This window comes from Acipenser ruthenus, chromosome 11, assembly GCF_902713425.1.
Source record: "Acipenser ruthenus chromosome 11, fAciRut3.2 maternal haplotype, whole genome shotgun sequence".
Taxonomy (NCBI): Eukaryota; Metazoa; Chordata; class Actinopteri; order Acipenseriformes; family Acipenseridae; genus Acipenser; species Acipenser ruthenus.
Genome location: NC_081199.1, coordinates 2,579,637 through 2,606,145, shown reverse-complemented (window position 1 = coordinate 2,606,145; position 26,509 = coordinate 2,579,637). Strand labels below are relative to the sequence as shown.

At 45.7% G+C, this 26,509-nt stretch overlaps 2 protein-coding genes across 3 annotated transcripts in view; one reads left to right on the top strand and one right to left on the bottom strand.

Annotated features, from left to right (window-relative positions):
- Nucleotides 1–50: 50 nt before the first annotated feature.
- LOC117426912 (short-chain specific acyl-CoA dehydrogenase, mitochondrial-like) lies at nt 51–5,689 on the top strand. Its single transcript, XM_034925520.2, has 10 exons — nt 51–311; nt 2,307–2,470; nt 2,718–2,867; nt 3,082–3,193; nt 3,308–3,459; nt 3,803–3,973; nt 4,115–4,252; nt 4,350–4,445; nt 4,722–4,778; nt 5,070–5,689. The coding sequence occupies exons 1-10, from the start codon at nt 281–283 to the stop codon at nt 5,220–5,222; spliced, it is 1,224 nt and encodes a 407-aa protein (XP_034781411.1). The 5' UTR covers nt 51–280; the 3' UTR covers nt 5,223–5,689.
- A 1,296-nt stretch (nt 5,690–6,985) lies between these two features.
- The window catches only part of LOC117426184 (signal peptide peptidase-like 3), a 29,846-nt gene continuing 10,322 nt past the window's right edge, over nt 6,986–26,509 (bottom strand). Inside the window, exons 2-11 of one of the 2 annotated variants that reach the window (XM_034043561.3) lie at nt 22,669–22,746; nt 19,275–19,366; nt 18,403–18,540; nt 17,578–17,656; nt 16,789–16,901; nt 13,273–13,379; nt 12,554–12,717; nt 12,021–12,211; nt 11,504–11,613; nt 6,986–9,818 (exon numbers count right to left, since the gene is read on the bottom strand). In XM_034043561.3, the coding sequence (XP_033899452.1) occupies nt 9,747–9,818; nt 11,504–11,613; nt 12,021–12,211; nt 12,554–12,717; nt 13,273–13,379; nt 16,789–16,901; nt 17,578–17,656; nt 18,403–18,540; nt 19,275–19,366; nt 22,669–22,746 (1,144 nt within the window). In that variant the 3' untranslated portion in view covers nt 6,986–9,746. The remainder of the gene's footprint in view (nt 9,819–11,503; nt 11,614–12,020; nt 12,212–12,553; nt 12,718–13,272; nt 13,380–16,788; nt 16,902–17,577; nt 17,657–18,402; nt 18,541–19,274; nt 19,367–22,668; nt 22,747–26,509) is intronic. The other variant, XM_034043562.3, reaches the window with a different exon arrangement.

Below are 26,509 nucleotides of genomic sequence, written 5' to 3'. Positions count from 1 at the left end.
GGAATTGTTTCTGTGTGGGGCTACAGTTCCCTCTGCTGGACGAAGCTTTTAAAACAATGTCCTCAGCTCTGTGATTTGTGAATGGCGGCTGGGTTACGCTCTTGAGGATGGTGGTTTGTTTTTTCCATTGAAACTCGTACCATAAATGAATGCGGTCCTCATGCTGAGCCAGGTGACAGCGCTGTCCTTGCGAGCAGAACTTCCTTTCCTGAAACGGGCAACGCTTGACGGAAGCGGAAACAGTCCTTAGAGACGCACGTCAACTTCTGCACTTTTAAAGATGGCGGCACTGCTCCTCTGTGCGCGGAAAGGTCAGAAATAATAATAATAATAATAATAATAATATCTGATACATTCATTAGAACATCGTTCTTGTAAACGGAATCAGGGTGTAATATATAACGTGAATGCGCAGCGTTGCATGGAACGGGCGGTGTGAAATATTAATATCAGTCATGACAGCGGTGTGTTCTTACATGAACTATATTATTGAATAATAAACGGGGAGGAGGTAGCGAGCAGCGTTTGCACTGTAACATTATGAAACATGTCAATAGTTAATATATAATAATGCATGCATGTGTACAGTTGTGTTTCAGTAGCTATATAAAGTAATTCAATATATATATGCCGCGAAAGTATAAATCAGATAGATAACTTTTTTTTTTTTTGCATGAATTACTGTACTGGTCGGAATGGATGTCCGTCTCAATGCGGTGCTATTAAAGTTTCTGCAGAGTAACATGAAGAGCGGACGTGCTTGTTATCAGTGGCGTGGTTCACAGTGCAAAGAGCACGGCAGTCACTGTAACCGTGTGACTGCTCGTGTTTTTATAGCGCAGTTCTGCACAGACTCGCGGAGACTGCGTGACGTCACTCCACTCCACCCACAGAAATGTGCGCAGCTTTGAAAAGTTACTGCGGGATGCTGTGCTGCGGTTCTGAACCACAGAGACGATGCAGAGGTCACGAGTGACCTGCTAACCCGAATGCAACTAACCACTAAAACTACTGCAGCCCCCTTGTTAGCGGAGGCGAACGACATCTTATCATAACAACATACGAAGGGTTACAAACGAGAGGAGGCCATTCGGCCCATCTCGCTCGCTTGGTTGTTAGTAGCTTATTCTTCCTAGATCTCTAAGCAGTTTCTTGAAGGATCCCAGGGTGTCAGCTTCAACAACGTTACTGGGGAGTTGGTTTGAGACTCCCACAATTCTCTGTGTATAAAAGTGCCTCCTATTTTCTGTTCTGAATACCCCTTCATCTAATCTCTGTTTGTGACCTCTGGTCCTTGTTTCTTTTTTCAGGTCGAAAAAGCCCCCTGGGTCGACATTGTCAATACCTTGTAGAATTGTGAATACTTGAATGAGATTCCCACATAGTCTTCTTTGTTCAAGACTGTCTACAGTGAAGCTGTGAACAGCCTTGGGAACGCAATGTAAAATACATCAATTATTTAAACAAATGTGATGGACGAAATCCGTGCTAAGTGATGCATAGGGTTACAATAAGGTTAATATCAATGACATCAGACATTAATAAATGGAATACTGTTTATATGGGTGTTTACTCTTAATGGTTCATTTGATGTGAAAATGATTCACACACATCATTTAATGAGCTGTAAAATAATACAAAAAAAAAAAAAAAATCCCCAGACAGTTTTCTCTAGAATCTGTGTGTGACGTCAGACAGACTGACAGACAGCAGCAGGCTCTGGCTAACAGAATGCAGCCTGTGTGACCCGTCACCTACTTAGCCAGATTTACACATTTAACCCCTCTCTCCCCTCTCCCCATCTGCCTCTCTCCTCAGCCCTGCTCCCCTCACCCCCTCTCTCGTTAACTCCTGTCTCCCTCTCTGTCTCTCTCCTCAGCCCTGCTCCCCTCACCCCGTCCCTTGTTAACTCCTGTCTCCCTCTCTGTCTCTCTCCTCAGCCCTGCTCCCCTCACCCCCTCTCTTGTTAACTCCTGTCTCCCTCTCTGTCTCTCTCCTCAGCCCTGCTCCCCTCACCCCCTCCCTTGTTAACTCCTGTCTCCCTCTCTGTCTCTCTCCTCAGTCCTGCTCCCCTCACCCCCTCTCTCGTTAACTCCTGTCTCCCTCTCTGTCTCTCTCCTCAGCCCTGCTCCCCTCACCCCCTCTCTCGTTAACTCCTGTCTCCCTCTCTGTCTCTCTCCTCAGCCCTGCTCCCCTCACCCCCTCTCTCGTTAACTCCTGTCTCCCTCTCTGTCTCTCTCCTCAGCCCTGCTCCCCTCACCCCCTCCCTTGTTAACTCCTGTCTCCCTCTCTGTCTCTCTCCTCAGCCCTGCTCCCAGGCTCCCTGCGGCGGCTCCACACAGTCTATCAGATGGCTGAGCTGCCCGAGACCCATGAGATGTTGCGGCAAACGTGCAGGGACTTCGCTGACAGAGAGCTGTGTCCCATCGCTGCCCAGCTGGACAAGGAGCACCGCTACCCAGCCGAGCAGGTGAGGGCAGGGGGGAGAGGAGAGGGGAGGGGAGATTGGAATAAAGATGCAGTGACCCGCATTATGTTCATTTTCCACAAAACAATACAATTCCTTGATCATGTACGTTTACTGCAATCCTTCACTTTGTAGCTCTGGGATCTAATGAGAAATGTGTTGTTTTTGTTTTTATTGAATGCTCTGGGGAGCGGGTGTTGAGATCTCGGGGCTCCTTGTTCAAGGTGTAACAGCTGTGCCCCCTGTGCAGGTGCGGAAGATGGGGGCCATGGGGCTGATGGCGGTGGAGGTGCCGGAGCAGTTTGGGGGCGCAGGGCTGGATTACCTGGCGTACGCCATTGGAGTGGAAGAGATCAGCCGCGGCTGTGCCTCCACTGGGGTGGTCATGAGCGTCAACAACGTGGGTCTGCGTGCCTGTGTGAGCTGTGACTGGCACTGTGTGCGTCTGCGTCTGTGATTGTGTGAGTGAGCTCTGACTTGACTGTGTGTGCGTCTGCGTCTGTGATCGTGTGAGTGAGCTGTGACTGTGACTGTGTGTGCGTCTGCGTCTGTGATTGTATGAGTGAGCTGTGAATGTGAAATTATGTGTGTTCACTGTGACCCTCTCCCCTCAGTCTCTGTACCTTGGTCCGGTGCTGAAGTTCGGTTCTGAGGAGCAGAAACAGCAGTGGATCACCCCCTTCACCACGGGGGAGAAGGTGGGCTGCTTTGCCCTCAGCGAGCCAGGTAAGAGGGCTGGGGATGGGGGGTGTCTTTATCTCTCCGTCCTCCTCCCTCTCCCAGGAAGCAGTGATGGGGGTGCCAGGCTGGTTTCTAACCCTCCCTCTCCCACTCTCTCAGGGAATGGCAGTGATGCTGGCGCTGCCTCCACAGTGGCTCGGCTGGAGGGGGATCACTGGGTGCTGAACGGAACCAAGGCCTGGATCACAAACAGCTGGGACGCCTCCGCCACCGTCGTCTTCGCAACAACGGACAAGGCGCTGAAACACAAGGTGACTGCGCCCCCCCAACACACACACACGGGGGTACTGCACAACAAACACACACGCAGGGGGGAACAAGATCTCTGAGAAACAGCAGGTGGCTGTGCCCCCAACCAGTGTTTAATGTTCTGGATAAAGGACACCCACAGCGTGACTTCTACCTGCAGCCACTAGATGGAACCCTAACACTTCAGTGCTGGGTTTGGGGGGGTGCTCTGTGTGTGTGTGTTGAGAGGTGCGGTGGATGTTGCTTTTATCAGTATTACAGGATGAACGTTGTTCTCATTCGCCACTTTTATGGCTTTGAAGTACGTCTATCCCTCTCTCACACTTTCCCCTCTCTCTCTCTCAGGGTATCAGTGCGTTCCTGGTGCCCATGCCCACCCCCGGCCTCTCTCTGGGTAAGAAGGAGGACAAGCTGGGGATCCGCGCCTCGTCCACGGCCAACCTGATCTTCGAGGACTGCCGCGTCCCCCGCGGGAACCTGCTGGGACAGCCTGGCATGGGCTTCAAGATCGCCATGGTAACAGGGGAGACAGGGTGGGGGAGCTTTAGAAATACCGGTCTGTCCCGGAATGAAGTGTTTCAATAAATCGATGTAGTAAAGATGGTAGGGTCCACCGGCAGCACAGCGTCCCTAACCCCTCTCTCTCTCCCCCTGCAGCAGACCCTGGACAGCGGGCGAGTCGGCATTGCTGCCCAGGCTCTGGGGATCGCTCAGGCCGCGCTGGACTGCGCCGTCGACTACGCAGAGAAGAGGACGGCCTTCGGGGCTCCCATCAGCAAGCTGCAGGGCATCCAGGTAAGGCTATTCAGTGCCACAGTAGATGCGACTCAGAGTGGATCCCAACCAGACCCTCTTCAATTCCTCATCCTCCCTCCCTCTTTGTCTCTCGTAGTTCAAGCTGGCAGACATGGCCCTAGCTCTGGAGGGCGCTCGGCTACTGACCTGGAGAGCTGCCATGCTGAAGGACAATGGGAAGCCCTACACCAAGGTAGCCAGCCTACCCCTACCCTAGCACCTGGTTATTTCAATAGTACAAAACCAGGACGGGAGGCAGAGCTAGTTTGTGTTCTGACACGTATACAATTCTGTGAACGTTTGGGCTAGAAGCCATTCTCAACATCCTCAATAATTGAGAAAGTCTTCCGTAGATACATTTCCTCAAACAGTATCACGATATCGATGGGAGTGATTCACATCCATGGCGTGATTCACAGTTCTGGCTGTTGATATTCTCTATTATAGATCGTGTTTCCTTTCTCCTCAGGAAGCTGCGATGGCGAAGCTGGCTGCCTCTGAAGCTGCCACACTCATCTCACACCAGGTAAGAAACAGAAGGTGCTCCACCCTCTCCCTCGCCAGCACAGTGATGAGAAGGACCAGGGCTTTCTGTTTTCTTGTGTGTGTGTGTGTGTGTGCAGTACATACCACAGCCAATAAAGAACATACATGATCTATTACGCTGGCTGCATATTTCAGATATGTTCTATTTAGTTCTGTAAATGTCAGAGGATTTGCCACCTATTGATTTAAATACGTTCATAAAAATCACATAAATATACTGCCCAAAAATAGTTTGAGATTTGTTTGAGTCCTGGTTTTGTTTAATGTGCAGGCGATCCAGGTTCTCGGGGGAATGGGTTACGTGACGGACATGCCGGCAGAGAGACACTACCGGGACGCGCGCATCACGGAAATCTACGAGGGCACGAGCGAGATCCAGCGACTGGTCATCGCGAACCAGGTCCTCAAGGACTACCGCTGCTAGAGCAGGACGGGGAGGAGGTTTGAGTCTCTAACCAGGTCCTCAAGGACTACCGCTTCTAGAGCAGGACTGGGAGGGGGTTTGAGTCTCTAACCAGGTCCTCAAGGACTACCGCTGCTAGAGCAGGATGGGGAGGGGGTTTGAGTCTCTAACCAGGTCCTCAAGGACTACCACAGCTAGAGCAGGACTGGGAGGAGGTTTGAATCTCTAACCAGATCCTCAAGGACTACCACAGCTAGAGCGGCTGCCAGATTGTGTCTAATCAATGTCATGACAAGTGCAGTATGGATGCAAGGTAGTGTCTTTTTAAAACACTGTACAGCTCAAGTTTTAGTAACAATCTTCTATTTTTGTGTAAATATATTTTTCTGCAAAGCCAGGTTGAGTTGTTATGCACATTACCTCATATGTATACACACACGCACATTTTTTTTGTAAAAATGATTCAATAAAATAATGATATTTAATAAGTTTCCTGGTCTGCTGCAGAGTTATGCAACGTTTATGGGGGGAAAAACAAGGTATCACTAAAAGAACTGTATTTGTTTAGAAGAGAAGCATTTTTAGTTTTTAATTTCATTAAGTATTTGGTCAGGTGGGGCTGTTTCTTGGGTATTTTATCTTTCAAGTTTTAACTAGAAGGGAAATCACAAGATCTTAAATAAAACATTCGTTTTGCATTTACTAGAAGAGCTACAAATAATTGTTCCCGGGCCAGGCACTTCATTAGACTATGAAGAGCAGCAGGTAGGCAGTTGTTAAACATACAGAATAGTGGAAGTGAGAACTCTGCAACTCACTGAAATATCTGCATGTCCCCCTCAGGTCTGAAACAAAGCAGCACTTCACATTGTCAGCCTAATGAAATAGATTTCACTGTGCATTGCAGCATTGTTTAACTCCTCTGCGTAGCAGCATTTACGGTACCAGCAAAAAACAAAAATGGTATTGGTCCAGAGACTGGCTGTTTAAAAAGCATGACTTCCCAAGTGCTTGCACTGATGGCTTCAGCTGGCAGGTGGAAAGGCTGCATGTGGTAGTAACAGAGATAGAGGCCCGAGTTTTCAGAACAGCTTTAATATTATGAAACAACTTGGGTTCAGGGAGAAGCGCTTCCATGTATTTCTCTCATTTCTCACACTGGTTGTTCTCAACACATTACTTCAGTGCTTCGGCCCTTACATTGGTTACCAGTGAGCTACCACATTGATTTTAAAGATGCTGTCATAACTTTGTGGAATAAGGCCATCCTATCCCCAGGAACTAACTCTGTATATTCCTAAGGATTCTTTGAGATCAGAAAACGCAGAACTCTGCGAGTTGTTCCAAAAAGTCGTCTTCAAACAGCTGCAGCCGGAGCTTAGTGCTGCTGGGCTCCTCGCTCGTGGAACCAGTTACCATTAGGCCGGCTGAAACACTGGGTTCTTTTTAAATCTAAATTGAAGACATGCTTTTTTGAATGTGCTTTTAAATAACTGGTTGTACCTGATGTGTCTTGTAGTACCACATTAACCATTTCGTTTTGAACTTTGTGCAGCACTCTGTGATGCCATGGTGTGAAGGGCACTTTATAAAAAGAGTTGTTTTGCACACAGGTTACAGCCGCACGCTGCATGGGTGCAAACAGAACATAACTTGGTCCCAGTGTTTCTGTAAGAGGTCAGTCAGCACTACCCTGCCGAGCTGGAGAGACGTGTGCACTGCAGCAGCCCCTTCCCTTCAGCTCCCTGTGAAGGATACAAACCAGCAAAGACCACAAACACAGATTTACAGTTAGATTTCATCTTTATTTACAAAGGAATCCCAACTGATGAGGTTAAAGAGGAAACGGTTTCGCTCAGGTTAGCGGTTCCTTGATCACTACACAATGGGTTACAGATTCCTTTCGGTTTTTTTCATTATTTCACTGTTGAATAGAACAGCTCTTGTTAAAAGAGCCAAAGTGTATAAAATGTAATTTCTACTCTACGGCACAAAAACCATACGATTAATGGGATAAAAAGAAAACCACTCTTCCATTTAAAAAGAAAGAAAACAAACACTTTATCCAAAACGAAACATGTGGTGGTGGTGGTTGTATAGTCTTGCATTAAAATCAGTTCAACACTATATTCACTGCCTTGCCCTTAGCAGTGGTGCGGTCCAGGATCTGCAAGTGCGGTGCAGTACAGTACAGTGCTGGTAACAAAGTGCAGGACGCACAATCAGGAGGGGCTAACCTTGCAGCGAGAGCACAGGGTCCGACAACACAGTCAACTTCCATGGGCTTTCCATCCCTCCCCCCATCCCAGAACCATCCACTGGAATGAGCAGCATGCTGCAGAACACCACCATGGAAACACATTACACTCCGGGCTCAGTGCGAGGCAGGCCACCTTCTGGGAGAGGGAGAGGCGCTTTGTTTTTACAAACCCAGTCTTTGTAGAGGGGCAGCGGGTTTGAATTCCAGGTCGTGACCAGGGAGTGCTGCCAGTTTGGTAAAAAGGTAACGTTGGTGAAAGGAATGCCGAGCTCACAGGCCCTCCGTCCCCATCTCTACACTGACATGGGAGCCAAAAAAACAAATGCGATCTCCCTTTTCAAATGACGACATCAATCTTTTGAACATTATTCTATCGGTTTTGTACCAGCTTTTATATGGTGGGGGGGGCTGTTTAAATAGCGAGGGGCTTTGTGTGAAGAGAAGCGGATTGGATTTGAACTCCCGCTAAAGCTGCAGGACCCAGACTATCACCCCAGCACAGCGCTCCTGTAACCTCCCTGTGCACATAGCCATGGACACGGGCTGGAATGCTCTACACCTGAAGAGGGGGAGGGGGGTCCAAACATGACCCCTAGAACTTATGTTAAAAAAAAAAAAAAAAAAAATACATAAAAACATTCCCACATTACAGCTTAAGACAACATTTTCCACTTTTTTTTTTTTTTTTTTTAAATATATATATTTTTTTCAGTCCCTAGTTCGGTTTTGATTTCAGTTTCTGAGCAGGTGCAGACCCGAGTTGAGTATTCAAATAAAAATCGAAGCACGTTCACACACACATCGCCACGCACGCTGCACTGGACTGTTCCAAGTACTCCGCGGGGTCAGGGGAAACAAATACTGACCCATACTGCCGACTCAGAAGCACGGCCTCCCAGTGCTGTGGTACTCTCGCACGAAAAAGCCAGCTGACATGAAGTGCCACCTGGTTACAGCCACACTCACAACACAGCCTTTCATTGTGGCTTCCATTGTTTATGGTTTGCTTAAACAGATTCAGTAGTGTCCAATTAAAATGTACTCTGTGGAGAAGAGACCCCCCACACAGCCAGAACATTACTGAAGACATGGTCCGTGATTCAACAAAGGGAGAGGGGGAGGCTAGGGGCTGAACTACTTCAGAAGAAGCCGTTTACAAATGGACAGAAACAGACCCGAGACAATACGGCTAAACTGCTGGAATACATGCATGGACTGCAACAAAATTCACTTTGAAAACTCCGTACGCATGATTTCGTTTTTTAGTACATAATCATAATTTGTGACCCCCACAGAAAAAAAAGGGTACAGGTTTGTTTTTAAAACTGTGAGGCAGAGGCTGGGGCATAGGAATTATACTATACAAGGAAGCCATATTTAACCGCTAGACATGCTTACATTTACAGCAGACAGCCAAAGCCTTCTACACAACATGATTTTGCCTTGGAGTGGTGTGTGTAATTATAATTAATATATATATATATATATATATATATATATATATATATATATATATATATACATACATACATACATACACACACACACACATATATATATATATAGACAGACACACACACACCACCTATGGTTTCACGTCAACACAACACTGGGTGGCAAGGGAATTTGAAACGCAGTATCCATACCACAACAGAACCCGCTCGTCACAGTTGGGGGGGACAGGGGACGACACAAGTCAACACACGCAACAGGAAATCTCCATTAAAATCAAAGAGCGAGAGAGAGAGAGAGAGAGAGAGAGAGCTATAGACAAGACTAGATTCTGGTCCCCTTTTTCCTTCTTCTTTTATCTTTGACAGTCCAGCAGCTAAATGTTCATCACTTTAAATCTGCCTTTCCCCCCCCGTTTCAAAAAAAGAAAGAAAATGTAACAATAACAGCAATAACAATAACAATAATAATTATAAAGGTGGTGGTGGTCTGCAGTGTGAAGTTTCCATGGCTGGGCTCGGACACCATGGCTAGTCCAGAGAGTGGGAATGGGGTTTGTTTGTAAACCGCACAGGGATTGAGTTCCTTAACAAGAAAACGGAATGGAATAAAACCGCCCGCAGGGTCCTCTTTCCTTCCTTCCTTCCTTCCTTCCTTGTCTTTCCTTCTCGTCGTCGTAAAAGTAATTCCTATTTCTTTAATGCCTTAAAAAAAAGCACCGGTTTGGGCGAGATGAGAAAACAAAACCACAAGACACAAACCCTTGGGCACCCAGTAGCTTCTCTGCACCAGTCCATGCACACGCTGGCTGGCTCGCGGGCCACGGGGCCCCATCATACCTCCAGGAAGCGAGAGCTGCCCGCCTTGGAGTGGAAGGGCTCCGACCACATGCGCCGCAAGTCCCCCTGTCGAGAGAACACACACAGGTTAGAGCAGACACACACAAGCTAGAGCAGAGAACACACACAAGCTAGAGCAGAGAACACACAGGCTAGAGCAGAGACAGACACACACAAGCTAGAGCAGAGACAGACACACACACACACAAGCTAGAGCAGAGACAGACACACACACACTGTCGAGAGATTTCCATTACATAGGAGTAGATGTTAAAACTTCATGCTGATTTGAACTCAACTACGACATAGCTTTACAGTAAACTAATGTGATCCATCTGCATCTCCAGCCATTTGCGTTTCTTTCCATCTAATGATGTAGATATCCTTCTGCCTGGTGGTGATGGCTGAAGTGTAATACTGGCTCCAGGGATCAGCTTATTTTGCCTCCCCAGTGCATCAGCACACACAACGGCTGTGATGCTGGCTCCAGGGATCAACCACAGTGCGGTCTCCCCAGCGCATCAGCATGACAACCGTCTGGATTGAGCTAAGTAGGGTACATCTCTGGGGTCTTCAAGTGGGCACCGTCCATCCTCGGTGTTTCAACTTCCACGGCTTTCTTTGCCGCCCACTTTCTTCCAGTTTTCAACACAGGTGCTGCCTCCCTTGCGCATTCGTCGCATGACTCTACCATGACCTTGGCGCACAGACTCCTCGGTTGGAGCGGAGACTGGTAGCTGCAGTATTCCTTTACCATAAAGTCCCACTCTGCTGAGACAGCGTGGAACTCCCAACCATTTCCTGACATATGAACTGATTAAAGCTTCCAGCTACTGTTGTAGTCATGGTTGTCATGTCATCCATGTATGCTCGAATTGGTGGCAGTCGCATTCCAGAAGCCAAGCTCTCTCCTCCCACTACCCATTTTGATGCCCTAATGATTACTTCCATTGCCATGGTAAAAGCCAGTGGAGAAATGGTGCATCCTGCCATTATAACAATTTCTAGACATTGCCATGTAGTGCTGAATTCTGAATTTGAAAAACAAAATTGCAAATCTCCAAAGTAGGCTTTCACTAAATTTGTTAGAAGTAGTTCATGTGGCACTAAACCATATGCATTAGCCAAATCCAGGAATGTCACATGGAGCTCCTTCCTCTCCTTTTTAGCGGATTGAATTTGTTGCCAGATCACATTGATGTGTTCTAAGCATCCTGGGAAACCTGGAATGCCCGCTTTTTGTATTGAAGTGTCAATGAAGCAGTTCTTTAATAGGTAAGTTGACAATCTCTGAGCAATAATGCTGAAGAAAATCTTGCCTTCTACGTTTAATAGGGAAATAGGGTGAAACTGACTGATGCTTGCAGAATCTTTTTCTTTAGGTATAAAGACTCCAACTGCTCGGCACCATGCTCTTGGTACAACCTGTTTTTCCCACGCCACTTTCATCACGTTCCACAGGATTCATAGAACTCCTGAAACACTCTTGTACACTCAGTACAGAACTCCATTAGGCCCTGGAGATGATGAAGCCCTTGCTTTTTTCACAGCTTGCTCTACTTCTTTCCACTTAGGTGGAGGGTCAGAGGTTAGAGACACACACAGGTCAGGAGCAGCCAACAAAGTTGATGAGTTTACATAAAAATGTCATTAAACCTATACAGGGACAATTAAATGAATAGATTATTGTCATTATCACTGTTCTTGTTGCTGGAGGTTTTGCTCCTGCGTGGCTCAGTGCGTGTGCTCACCTTCAGGTAGGCCATGGTGAGCAGAGGCAGCAGGGTGAAGGGAACGAGGTACAGGAGAGCAGGCTGAGCTGCGCGGTGAATCCGGGAGGCAACCGTCGCCGTCAGCAGACCTGCAGAGACAGAGAGTCAGGCCACAGGAGCACCTCTCCAACCACAGCATCCTCCATGCAAGGAAGAGGAGGGGTGATACACATCTCGATTACAACACAATGCACTGCGACAAACTTGCAGTCCACAAAACGGTTCCAACAATGTTAAACAGGCATGCGTGATTCATGCTTGGCGTGAATATATTTCTCTCTCTCACCCCCCCCTCCCCAAATCTCATTTAACAAAATAGTCAATCATAAATGATCACTTGCTGTCATCACACGTTACACAAAGATGGTTTTGTAACTCATCGTATTTCGTAACGTGACCGTAGTGCATCATCACATCCACCCACCGGAAAGCAGTGAGCTTTCTAAGAAGGGTTTATTTGACAATAAAATCGTACAAAAGGGGCCTTCCTGCTTACCCACGAAGTATCCGATGAGCGTGCAGTGGAAGTAGGAGACCTTGTTCATGCGCCCCGGGGTGTTGGGGGTGCCGGGCGCCTCCCCGTTGGCCTGCTTCTTGTAGTTGTCGTAACGCAGCACGAAGCAGAGCAGTAGCCCCGGCATCACAATGTCTCCGATCCCCAGCATGGAGAAGTGGCTTCCACTGGAGCTGTGGAAAATAGAAGGTGAGCCATCCCCGTCACAAACAAAGGAAACAAAAAAGTGAGCGAGCGTCTGAGCGCACCAACACAAATGGTTAGTTTTAAAATTTAAAAAACGTAAAACCTGTGTCAAATAAACACCTGCATTTAATGTATTAAACTGCTGATGCAGACAGAAGGCAAAAAAAAAAAAAAAAAAAAAAAAAAAAAAAAAAAACACACACCACACATGCACTGAACACAAAAGACCATTTCACTTTCCAATGTCCCATTTAATATAGGGAAATGCACTTTAAAACTATTTCTAGGAGTTGCTGTAAACATTTAAAAGGAACCCCCTGCCCCCTTACCTAGGGAAGACTAGCTTGCCAGGCAGCGATAGCCGTGGGATGTCCCGGCCCACGTTGGGGCCCAGGTGCAGTTTTCGGGACAGCACGTCCAGGGGGTTGTCTGCAGGCTGCGTGGCCACTTTCACCATCACGTTGCTGCTGAAGATGTAGGCTGAGAAGAAGACCTGCAGGGAGGAAACGGTCGAGAGTTCAGGCTGGTTCACACTTCAGACTCCGATAGAGTCGAGGGTCTCTGTCCGTGCGACAGGTCGGAATTACGTCATCCACACTCGTGTCTCTCTTGCAAAGTCGTACAGCCTTTTCTCATGCGTCTGCGACCTCAAAATCGCACGGGTCGGATGATGAAAAATGTCAACGTTCGCTGCAAGGTCGTACGCTTTGAGGAACTTTCAATAGAGGTTTGTAAACATCCACATTTATATAAACCCTCACTTAAAGAATATAGAGATGCCCAAATAATAGAAACAGCGTTGGTGTGTATTATTCAAGGGATGTACAAGGGATACAAACTCGGCACATCTCCTAAAACGTAAATTTTTCCCAATTCTGCCAATTAAGTCAAAAGGGCTGCGACACGACGCGTCCTTCGTACAGCAGCTCGTGAAGCGGCACAGGTTTTATTGCGGTCTGCGCCCGATGTATCGCATTCATCTGCGACAGACGTATGAACCAGCCCTTAGAGAGGAGACGAATGAACCAGCCCTAACGCAGGGACTCACCCAGAACACATCGTAGATCAGCAGGCCGGACAGCAACAAGCAGGAGACCTTCAGGCTTGGCAGCCGGACGAAGGCGATCATGGCGACACACAGGCCCATGGCCAGAGCTGGGGAGAAGCACACAGAGAGATTAACGCTGAAACAATGCATTGGGATTTTCAACACCGTTAACAAAAACTACAGTGTTTCTTTTTTTGTTTTACCTGATTTTTTTGGGATCAATCTAAATATAAAACTACAGAAAATAAGTTAAAAACAGCTACTTTTAACATCAAGGCACGAAGGCGGTCTCTAAATCGGAGTTCAGATATAATTTTATATTGCCGTTCTAAACGAACTCAATCCTCGTCCACATGGTTCTGTATATGAATGGTCTAGGAATCAGGCAGACAAGATTATGAAGGGACTGGACCAGGTAAATCGCACTCAATTCAAAGGTTTATGGAGGTTTTTAAAAATAAACAATGTTGATATGAACTGAAAACAGCCAAGTGATTAATCCTTGCGCCGCGCAAACCTACACGGCCAGTCTAGTTCTGCAGAACGAGAGGCTGGCTATGATGCTGTAGCTCTTCAGATACAAAGTCCCATTACCAATCCATTCCCTAGACAGCTTTGTGTTACTGTGCAGCTACACAGCCACTTCGACCAGAGGCCAGCTGTTAGTAACAGGGCAGATCAGGGATGCTCTCCGTGTCTGTGGCATGTGAACCAGCACTGACCTGGGTGTATTAACGTTTAGCCTGTGTGCTAGCGAGGAGGGATAAGCAGCTACTCCCTTCATCTGTATGTAATCTCTTCAGAGATTAACAGAGGGTGGGATCAAACGACTGATTTGTACTCCTGCTCTAGAAATGCCCAGTGCGGTCAAGAGATCTCTGCACACAATTCAGCACAACCGCTCCCAATCGTACCCGATCAAAGCACTTTGAGGGTCGCATTACACATGGGTGCATGTCATGTTCGATGCTATAAAAACACAAAAGGAAGCGGAAGATAAATCATGTAATCCAGCCACCCACCTGGTCTAGATTACATAGAAAAGGAATTGGATAAAACACTGGATGCCCATCTAATGAAAGAACGGAAGCCCATTGCAAATTTGGCAGTTCCAGCAGCGATTTATTTTAAAAAGGCCTGTGCTTTGGGTAAGACTATCAGTACTAGTTCCTGTATAGAAAATCATCATTGTTTTTAATATCAAGTTTCTTCATATTTAAAAAGAGAACTTGGTTATTTATGCATACTTTTAACAACTATAGCACAGGCATCTAGAAATCAAGAGGGAATCTTCTACAGAAATAACTAAGGAGTCTTTCTAAATTAATATGAAGAGATACGAGCCAGAGCTGTAACTCTCTGTTCAGGGAATATCAGAAGAATTATTCATGAGCAGCTAGGGTTTAGCGCACCAGAGTGATGCATAATTACACATGGGATGGAGAGAGCGAGAGAGAGAGAGTGAGAGTGAGAGAGCGAGAGAGAGAGAGAGACGAGCCATTGCCTTTAATAGCTTAGCCAATCGGGTGTCACTGACCTACATTCACAGTACTCAAAATGAGAATCCAATTTAAAAGCAATCTCTTAACAGTCACCATCTGAACACCGTTTTATTATACGAGACACATCATCGAACTCGAGAATCACAGAATACCACTGCGTCCTAAAATCTGAAGACAATTAAAAAAAACAAACCACACATTACAATCTGTATCTTAAATGGTTCCTCGTCTCACTTCATCCATCAGCTACTGTTCTGACAAACAGCAAACAGGCTTGAGATTAGATCAAGTTCTAGCAACAGACACCAGCTAGCGAGCCCCACGGCAGTATCCCATCATCACCATGCAGCACTCAGGGACTGACTGCTGTATCCCATCATCATCATCATCACCATGCAGCACTCAGGGACTGACTGCTGTATCCCATCATCATCATCATCATCATCATCATCATCACCATGCAGCACTCAGGGACTGACTGCTGTATCCCATCATCATCATCATCATCATCACCATGCAGCACTCAGGGACTGACTGCTGTATCCCATCATCATCATCATCATCACCATGCAGCACTCGGACTGACTGCTGTATCCCATCATCATCATCATCATCACCATGCAGCACTCAGGGACTGACTGCTGTATTGCACAGGTGTGGCCCTCAAAGGCCCCAGTAAACAGCTGAGAGCTCCTCAGAGCAGATTACCCGAGTACAATGCTGCTGCGCTTCAAATCAGTGTGGTGTTTAGCTGCTCACAAAGCCACAGGCTTAGGTTTCGAAGCTAATCTGCTAACATTCTTACCCCGAGCGTGAGCTCGTCACGTTGACAACATCAGCCGGGATTCTTCGAGCTGCTTACCCGCCTATATTTAGACAGGGAGGTTTTATTTACACCTCTAATTTCGGTCAACCCTGCTGGAGCCCACAAACAAACAGCCGGCTATGCCACACAAACGGGAGCTGGCCTGGATTGTAACGTTTCCCTGGGACTAATTAATGCTCTCCCATCAGGTCTCCACAGACGATATCTAACGTTCCTATCATCTCTGGCATCACTCGCCAAGAAGCTGTCCAAGGAACTACAGCCCTGCATTTCAAGCAGCCGTATCCTTCATCCGCTTGTGCCTTGTAGAGATTTTTTTTTTTAAGGAGGCAGGCAGGGTGGGTATTATTGGTGCAGGATAGCAAAGCTCAGCAGGTCATACTAGTTATTGAGATCGGAATGCAAATCTCATATGTTGCTATTTAAATAGGAGTTCTATATAAATGCATATACAATCTATTTAATTCTATTAAATATAATGAACTATCGAGGCAGCACTGCATTGATAATTCTGATGAATGGGTTATTGTTGGAGGGGTCCGAGCAGGGAGACCTCCAGTCTATAAATCCACTCCAGTGCAACGCAGAGCAGGCATTTTAATCAGAGAGGGATGGAGAATTTAATCTTTGTCTGTGAAAGTACTTAATGCACCTCTCTCTCTCAGGATAAAAGGATATCTCATGAAAATCTCCTCAAAGCATTCTCGTAAAGATGAGGAGATGATATAGGCCGTAGAGAAATGCTTCTACGAAGACTTAAAAAGAACTGAAAAGGAGGGAAATCTACATACCAGTAATGGAAATATCCACACTTACTGTATTAACAAGAAATGTACATAAAACACAAGCTGATGCGGGTTCGAGCTCATGTATATAATGGGGCAGGCTTCATCAGGGACAGGTAAAGAAATAAAAGACTAAATCACAGGGTTACAGGTCTTTTCATAAGAGTGAACCAGTCAGTCACTACACTGATTTCTACATCTCATCACATATACGTATAAAACTGGCCTGGCCGTTTCCACCGTGAATAGCTAAGGTTAGCAGGCTTTGTTATTTCTGGCTCAGTCAGGAAGGGGATGTGCAGGGGTAGGTGTTGCTGACCAACACACCCGCTACCTGCCAGCCCAGCCCAGCCGAGCCCAGCAGGTGGAGACACAGCACCAGGGGAGCTGTGCAGGGCCTTACCGTCCATCAGCAGCCAGTGCCCGGTCAGCACCCAGATGAGGACCAGCATCACAGACAGGGAGAAGGAGAGCAGCTCCGCAGCAGTGAACCTACCACAGCAGCCGAAGGAGATTCTGCAAACACAAGCACACAAACACTCATCTCATTACTGCTGCAGAGCATCCTGCACACCCTGTCTCCACCACACAACCCTCACCAGAGCACAATGATCTCCTTTCTATCCACGACGTGGCAGCATTCTTTAAATAAAAATAAAAAAACATGACACTTTTTAAAATAAGCTTATCTAAAATGTCACCTTTTAAAGACTTGCGGAAAGTTCCTCCCCCACCCCCCCTCAAAAGTCCAGCAGCGTTGTTGCATTTCCAAAACAAAAAAAACACAAGAGATTTTCCTGTTCTACAGCTATTTAAATCCAGTTCATCTGAAAACCAAAACTGTTTTAGGAGCACGGACGTGGAAACAAGGCTTGAGTCACCACTGATCTGCAGCCAGCCCTGGGGCTAGTTTGAGTGTTTGAAGGAATTGGAATTTATATTTTAGACAACGACTGCGCTTGTTCAACTGCTTTCATTCGAAGCCAATTTAATTGACTAACAATGAATTAAATTTTTGAAATTAGTTGCCACTTGTGAGAAGCTCATTTTAAACAGAATACTGCGAATTGTAATTGTGATCAATGATGTGCTGAAACTGATTAAAAGGGAACAGGTTTTAAAAATGAAGTGGAATCAGGAATTGACCGTGGCTCTGACGTGCAGCTCAGCTAGGACAAGGGAGATCTCTTACTTGTTCTGAGGGGAGCAGGGTCTTGTTAGATACTGGCACATCGGTAGGAGCAGGAAGGCAAAGGCTATCGTTGCGAGAACTGCAGGAGGAGAGAAAGGTTGCACTGTTGGAATTACGGTACGTAATACAAAGGTTGTCCTTAAATGACCATTTGCCCACAGTCTGCTTTGGGCCGTTGCGGCATTTCTTTGAGGAACAACATTTTATAAAAACAGAAAAGCCTTTTATCATCCCTCCTTCGAGATTCAGAAACGGTTTTCCACTAAAACTCTCTCCCACTCCTTATTTCCATCTGTGTGAAGCGCTAGAGGGTGGGAATTGAGAATCTCACAAAGCACACACACGACGGAGAGTCTATCCCCTCAGAGAAACCAGCAGCTCTGAAAGAGCAGAGAGATCTCCTGCTCAGGGGAGACTTCCCACTGATTTATTGTGTCATCTTAGAAATGCATTATTAAATGCAGCTAGACGAGAGGAAATAAATAAATAAATAAAAGCAGCCTCAGTAAAGACATTGTATTGCTCCCCAAGATGATGTTATTAACCGGACAGATCCAAATCAGGAATGCCGTGTAGCCATTATCACCGGATCAAGGATTTGCCAAACCAATGGTTGAAATAAAAGGTATATCCTTTGTTCAAAATCGTGCATTAAAAAAAAAGTACAGGGTGATTAGAACCACATCAACGCACCAGATCATGGATGTGCTAAACTTACTTTCTAAATCACCCTGTATATTAATGTAAAAACAATGTTTTATTTGTTAATCTACCTCCATTTCAAACCACTACAGGAATAATGCCAGAGTAAAGCTGCGAGCGTACCTGCCGTGCAGATCGTGAAGACCACCTGTACGGAGTCGAAGAAAAAGAACATGACGAGCAGGGAGACGGAGGCTCCGATGGGCAGGAACAGCGCCTGGGTCGAGTCGATAGTCTGAATACCTGGAACACAACACACCGCTGGGGATGAGAATCAAAAGCCATTTTAAAGCCAAATCGGGGGAGAAAAAATAAACACTAAAGCGCATCTCTTCATTTTAATGCCAGTCTATGGGTCCCGTTTGAGACTAGCGGCACAGCTCTCCCTAAAGGGATGCTCAGAACAGAGAGGGGATGACGGGGCTGTGCTCGATGAAATCGCTTTGTAGCCGCCGGCACTGCAGCTGACAAAGTCACACCGAGTAACTGAAGAGCTCTTTAGTGCCAGGCAGGTAGAGCAGGAGAGCTCTTCTGGAAGTCCTGCAGGAGCACAGTGGCGCGAGGGAGCAGGCCCTGCCGCTCTTCCAGAAGAGGCATCCGAGATGTAGGAAGGGCTGGCTCCATTTCCAATTCCTTTTTAACAGGAATGGGGAAGTTAAAATCGATGGAATTGGAACGGACATGTTAGAGACTTGTGATTGTTCAACCGCTTTCATTTGACAGCGACTTCGGCTTAAGTGACGTGTTGCCACTGTGAGAAGCTCATTTTAACAGAATGCTGCCGATTGCAATTGTGATCAATGACGGAATTGATTTTAAAAAGGAAGTGGAATTGAAAGACAGGAATTGACCCCCACCCTGTATGTAGGGCTCTGGTTATTTTATTGGGTTTAAATGCCCACCGCTTTGGAACGGGTTCACTTGTTCAGAACAGGGGTGTGTATCTAACAGTGGTAACGGCTCTCAAGGACTGGACTCTACTTCACAACACTCACTGTTGTTGCTGGCGTTGGCATTAAACGTTCCCTGCGACATGACATTCCCATCCTTGTCCTTGTCCTGGTTCTCCAAGTCCATGTTTAAGGACCTGCAGAGGGGTAAAGGGAAGAGAAACACGATTGAGCTCCTAATCTGCACAGTCCCACACAACCGCCTTCCACAGGCGAGCAATCCTCACGACAGGCACAACACAAGTTAATTTCATTAGAAATATTGATTGGCGAAAACACCCAGGACAAAAATCAACAATTAAACAAAAAGACGAGACAACACTGGGCACACAGATTCCCAACACATTCATGATAGTCATCCACTCCCCTAACATTTTTAGAACTGCAGATTTGACACACACGCACACTCACACACACGTGTCCAGGGCAGCTTCTAGTCCAGGTGCAGCCCCCCCTTTAGTATCACACGGTCAGTCTATGAACCACAGCTAATTGCTGAGCACTTTATACAATCTGACCTTGGCACACTGAAAACCCAGAGACTGCGTGAACAAACACACACTTTAGTAGCAGCACATTCCAGACGAACCCCTTGGGTGCTTGATATTTCTAGATTTAATCTAAAAGCCCAAATGCACTAAAATTCAATCCTGCTGCTTGATCTCGCTGCTGTAAGTTCAGGAAAAGGCCCGTGTGGTGCGGGACCAGAACATGAAGAGGAGGGATAGTGCTTCTGTGTTGAAATAAAACACTCGCAGCAGACTATATAATGCGTCAATCAGTTTCAACAAAAACTGCCAGCTGTACAGTATCTGCATACATTTATGGCAAACCTAAAAAGTGATAGCAGATGTTCAGGGAATGGCTCCGCACAAACACAGCATTCTGTGATCTTCCAGAAAAGGAGCTTCAGTTTAGCCTTCAGTCATCTCTGCCACTATTTGTTTTGATTTACTATACTATTACAAAAAAAAAAAAAACTTCTTAAATAAACAATAAAATAAAATAGACTATAGTAGTGATTAGAAAGTACGTTTCCCACATCAACACACCATATCACCGATGTGAAACTTACTTTCTAAATAAATAAACCAAGAACATGCTGCAATTTGGAAAGTGGATTCCCAGCAACTGCTTTCCTCACCCCTCGTTTAACTAGGATTTTTTTTAGCCACAAGATCGATGGTTTTCGCAATACTGGAATAGCTGAAGTGACTATGCAACAACGGGAGTCAGGATTTGAATTTCCAAAAGGCTAGTAAAACAAGAAGATAGGCATTCTATGTTTATTATTGAACAGAGATTGTAGGTCCTACCAAAGTTTATCGTACAGTGTGTTGTATGTGCTCCGTGCGCTGCCATTCCTGGCAGTGTCGCGCGAGCTGTTCAGTGTGTTGATATGTAAATAAATCATGTTCACCTGCAAAGGGGGGGGGGGGGGGGGGGGTCAACTTCACCCTCCGTCTCGATCTCCTGCCTGTCACTCGGCAGCGAATGGAAATAAGACTCCTAGTGCATAGCACTTATACGCATTCCAGGTTTTAAAATGAGCCCGATTAGCCCCAGTGTATAGGTAACAAGTGCTAGGTGTGTCTTAAATGCTTAGTAAAACCAGGAATGGATCAAACTGCTACGCAATGGGAGCCTTATTTCCATCCCTGCACCCACACGGCTACTCTGTCACAAGCATTAATACCCAGTATCTTTCCAAGCAAGGGATTTAGGGGAGCTCCCCAATACAAGCTGAATCTCAAAACAATAATTGAGTGAATATAGTAATTGTTACAGCTGTGTATAATGGTATTTAAAACAGGATTCATTTATCAGACTTTTTAGATCTCCGCCCTGACTCTGGTCCCACCGCAGTCCGACGTGATGGATTACTATAATAAAAATAAACAGATACCAACAATCTGGCTTACTAGATACAACAGAAAGGGGCTGGCGTGCTTACTTTGTTTGTGTAGTGGGAGGTTGCAAAACTAACCACATACCACACCAACTACGAAACTACCTACCACATCATACTGCACGCTGGGTTACCACACAATGAAAAGCATAAATAAACAAACAGGTAAACTCGTATCTCTAGGCGATCCTTTAAGGTATACAGGTCTACAGCCAGCCCCTGCATTGTTCCTTTTTGCAGGGTCCCAATCACAAGACAAGCGGTGCATCACCGGGTGTGGGGGGGGGGGGTTTCATTTCTGTAACTATTCAAACTGACACCGGCAAAATTCTACAAGCTCTACAAAACAAGCTATAGAAGCAACACCCCGTCAACACTACTGGGGTTATACTTGCCTTTGAGCGTCAAACTGACTGCACCCCCTCCCAGAGTTAAAGCACTTAAAACACTTTCTACAGGGAAAACATTTCAAAAAGGGATAAACCCAGCAAGACCATTTAGTGCAGTTGTGCCTAGAATTCAGACTGAGCCAACCCAGGAGGAGACTGCGAGCCAGCGACACACACTGAGCATCTGTATTCACAGGGAACCACAGGGACTGCAGGGGGACTCGTTTGTTGGGAGCCGATCAAAGTTTGTTCAGTGCTTTTTCAGCTGCTTTGGGAGAAAAGCATCAATTATAAAACATTCCCGCAGTATACCAGCTCTGTCCAAGCCTCTGAAATGAGCAGTTTTGGAGATGGACTGGGTTAAACACAGGTTACAGCTTTTTGCGAGCGACTATTTAAAAAATGCTAAATTTAAAACTAATTCTACCGTGCGATGCCCGTACGAGTGCTAGTTCTGGATAAAAACAACACTCCAGAATCAGAAGCAGATGTGCTTTTAATACGGTTTCTGCTTCTTTCTTTAAAACGTCTGCCTTTAGTTTCCGACACCTCCCTACCGCCCCTGTGTTTGGGGACTAAAAGCTTCTTTCAAGCATGCTTCAGCCCCTTCCAAGCTTGTTTCCATCTGCTACTGAATCATTTTAAAATCAGGTGTGCTTATTGTCGACGTCACCAGGCCGAGATCGAACCAGCCTCAGCTGGGAATTCAAAAAACTGAGGAGCCGTGAACATGCCAGAGGAGCAAGCAGATAGTTTCCAAAGTTCAGCAACCATTGGAAGACTGCACAAGCAGCATTGTTTATTTCTGCACAAGGTGCACTTTGACCTTTATTTATGGTTTGTTTCCTTGGTTTATTGGGAAGAGAACAGATCCCACGGCTACAGCCTGGCTTCGTGGTGCCGATGGAGGCAAAGCCTTGTTGGAGTAAGACTTCCAAGTCTGTGCTGCAAACTGGCTCAGAGGAAAGAGACACACACACACACACCCACACCCACAGGGGGAAACAAGAAGAGTCCAAAAAGATGGAGCTAACGTAACATCTGAAGATCTTCTGTAAAACCCCTACAGCAGCGTCAAGCTGCATTAGTCTCAAGCAGAAGCAGGAGTGTTGGCGAGAGCACAGAGAGGGGAGAGTCTTACCTAAAGCTGCCGTAGACTATGAGGAGAATGGAGATGAGGAAGGTGGAGACCTGGCTGGAGTCTACCAGGGAATACGCCCTGCAGAGAGACAGGAGAAAAGAGATATACAAGTTAATACATGCAGCGAGTACAGTATCATGTTACAGGCGCACCCGTCAACGAAATAGTAAATCATAAAACAAACAGTCAAGAAATCCTGTGCAAATGCCCATTTGTTACAGTAAAATCCCCTGAATATGAAAATGTCTATGGGGTCTGTTCAAATGATCCTAACGCTTTCAGCACTTTACAAAGAGAGAACCATAGGATTACTAATTATACCAAAAAAGAATTCACTGATAATACTGTAGCTATCCATGTTAGTTTATTTAAGTAGGTGTGCACAGGTCTGCAGTGTTGAAGGAGTTAACACTGCCACACTAAACACATGCAAAACGCTTTCCTCCATATTTCTATCCAGTGTTAACAAGCAGGTCAGTGTTACCAAGCAGAAGTGGATCTGTGATGGTTTTAGATCACAATAGGTTTTTTTTTTTTATCATTTAGCGATTCACGATCGTCAGAAGCTGGTCACACCTCAAAGCCTGCACCTTTACAGAGGGCAGGCCATAGTGCACGACAGGGGAGCAGGGCTTAACTGCAAGCCAAACGCCTCCATTACAGCAGCCTGGAACAATGTAAATGCACAGTACTCTGAACACAGTCACGTGGTGTACCAGACACAGACTATCACCACGAGAACCAGCTGCAAGAGAAACATCACTGTCTAGCCATGATGATCTGGTGAAGCCAAACAGGCTTCTAATGAAGGGTGATGGCTCTTTCATTGTAGGCCAGGAAGATGAAGAAAATGATTCCAATAACTAAAGTTTACAGCCAGAATGTACTACAAATAGCTATGGATTTGTCTGTGTCCCAGGCTTATCCACTGTAGATCCCCTGGTTATTCTTGAAAAATTGTTACAGCAGAAGAGCCTGCTTGACCTTTTATTTCAGGACAAGGCATGTTTTCTTAGGGCTGTAGCGGCTGAAGGAATCCCAGCTAATTCTATTTCGAACCCTGCCCCGATGCTCCCAGGATGCCTTGCATCAGCCACTGGGAAGGCCAATTCCCATACCCAATCTGCCTCATACAGCTTTAAACACATTTCAGAATTATAAACCTCAGCAACTCCGATCTCCACTTAGCAAGAGAGATCCTGGAATTCCTCTCGGTCACAGAGCAGCTTTGAGCCAGGGATGAGAAGGCAAAGACTGGCTTAAAATAAACATGAAGTAGCTGGGAATTCGAGGACACACAGCTTTGCTTTCTGGCACAGGCCAAGGTGAAGACATGCATACTTCAGGACATTGCAGCTGTTGAATCACTGTGGTTTAAAAAAACAAATCAAAACGGGACAGGATTGCTGTGCTGTCCAAAATTACTAAATCATCTTCAGGGAGAACTTCCTTAGACTATTTTACCAGAGCCTACAAAAAAGGAGAGTGAATAACAGGCCTGCATTGCACAATGTTAGAGAATAGGAAAATGAAATGGCACCATGCTTCTCTTTATTTTGGACAGCTTGCGCACTTCCCTCGAGAGGGGAAGGGGACTAGCATGCGAAATCACAGCTGACTGTGCAGATCAGAGAAGCCAGCAGCACTCTGAGAACAGCCTGGTTACTCCCTGCCCCTTCTTCAGGGTGCACAGCGGGAGCGCAAGAAGATTTCTTAAGAAACAATCCTTTCATGCAGTAGGCAAACAAATCTAATGTAATTTGAAGCTATAATTAAATTAAGTCAATAGTCTCATATGAATTTACAGAGAGTAGTGAATCTGAAATTGGAAAATTAGGATCTTGCATTCATGTTTTGTTAAACTTGTCTAGAAGTATGTGTCTATTTTACTTTTGTATTTAAAATGTTTGGGTTTTGTTTTGCTGTTTGAATATGGTATTCGATTGTTTTAATCAACTAATGTAATTTATTTAAAAAAAAAAGTTGAATCAGTTAGTGCATTGGTTGATTGTAAGCCACTGTAATCGAATACCATATATAATTTTTTTTTTTTTTTTAAATCAAAACTCAAAGTCTACTTTATCAAAAACGTTACAAGTGACAGTGAACGATAAAAACCACCATCAGCACAAGAAGCTTACGCGTTTACCCTATTGGACGTAGATTTCCATCTCGAGTTGCATTTCACTGTAGTTGCTGCCGTTCTGTGCAAACAGAGAGCAGCAGTCACACAGTCCTACCAGGAACCTGGGTTTACAGTATTAGTCACTGGAGTGAAACTCCTAGGAGAATGAGCTCTCTAACCCTGCAGCTGTGCAGACCCAGACAGGATTAAATAAAATACCCTGCATTCACCAAAATCTATTTTTAGACATTTTATTATTACAGAGCAGGAGGCCCCGGTAATGACCCAGCCCAGAATCTGAAAGTGCAGCACAGACTCCCGGTTAATAACGGCTTCCAGCCTCTTTCCAAAATGACGGCTTTTACTGTTGAACGTACACACCCCTCTCGGGTAAAACGAGTCACCCTAAACCAGCAACTAAAACCCTTTTGGACTTGTACCTAAAATTACACCCTTTAGGATTTTTGGATGCCCATTTGTTTTTAGGGAATAATGGAATTATGAAGCCAAGTTTGAATGTTACAAGTACCATAGTAGCAGTAAATTATATCAAATATAGAAGAGAGGTTTGTATTTTAAAACTAACTATGCAGAGAAACCTAGCAAACGATATTTTAAAAATACCTAGTAATAAAATTGAATGAATACGGAGAATCAAAAACATGTTGTGATGGCATATACCTTTCAGAAAATTTCTGGGTTTGGGAAAACATATTGACTTCTTCTGTGACAGAAAATCCCCCGATTAAAAAGGGAAGAGCAACTCAAAATGGCAGGAGGAAACAGAAGTCAGCCTTGCAACAGATTTTTTTTAAAAGAATGACCAAGAACATCATTAACTGGCATGGGACTTCAGAAATGACTTGAGCTGCCCAGTTTAATACTCTCCTGCCAGGACCTCATTTGCACTGAATCCTCCTCAACTACCCTTCTACACAAACGGAGGTATTTCACTGCCAAGCCCAAATTGTTTCCATATTTGTATTCAAAACATCATGGGGGCAATCAGGGTGGGTGAAGACAAGAATTACGAGAATCAGGAATTCCCAGTGTGAATAAACCACAAAAACAAACTGTGTTAAATACAAAAATAAAGAAGAAAAACACAGATGTAGAAACTGCAAGGTTGCTGCATGGTTCAAAAGTAATGGAATATTTGTATCATGGCAGTGTGTTCTGTAGAAAACATCTCAACTAAATTTATGGGAGAATGAAAATACATTTCAAAATGCTGCCTAAAAACAGCTCTTGCCTAAAACAACAGACTACCTCAGTGTTTTGTTTTTGCTCCCTGGCTGAAGCAGGAGTTTGCTGCGGTTTGTCCTCTGGAAGCACAGCCTGCCCTTGGTGACCCCGGCAATGCTGTCTGCATGTACGGATCCCAGCTCTGCCGACAGCTCAGTCCGACGGGTCGCAGATTTCCCTTCTCTTTCCACAGCAACTGCTGTTTGCTCCCGCTGGCACGTGCTGTGGAAGGGCCTTGGACAGACCAGCCTTTATACAGCAAAGAGGGGAGACTGCCTGCCTGCCTGCACAGAAGTGGGACTGCAGAGCTCAGACATTCATGCAGCTTTCAAAATCCACATGTGGGACGCTATATCAGTACAGTGCGGAGCTCAGCTCAGTAACACCAAGGGACAAGACCTGGCACGTGAGCAGCTTCACTGGTGATCACTATGGGAGAAGGTACTGTGAAGAGGCAGCAGCAGCAGCAGT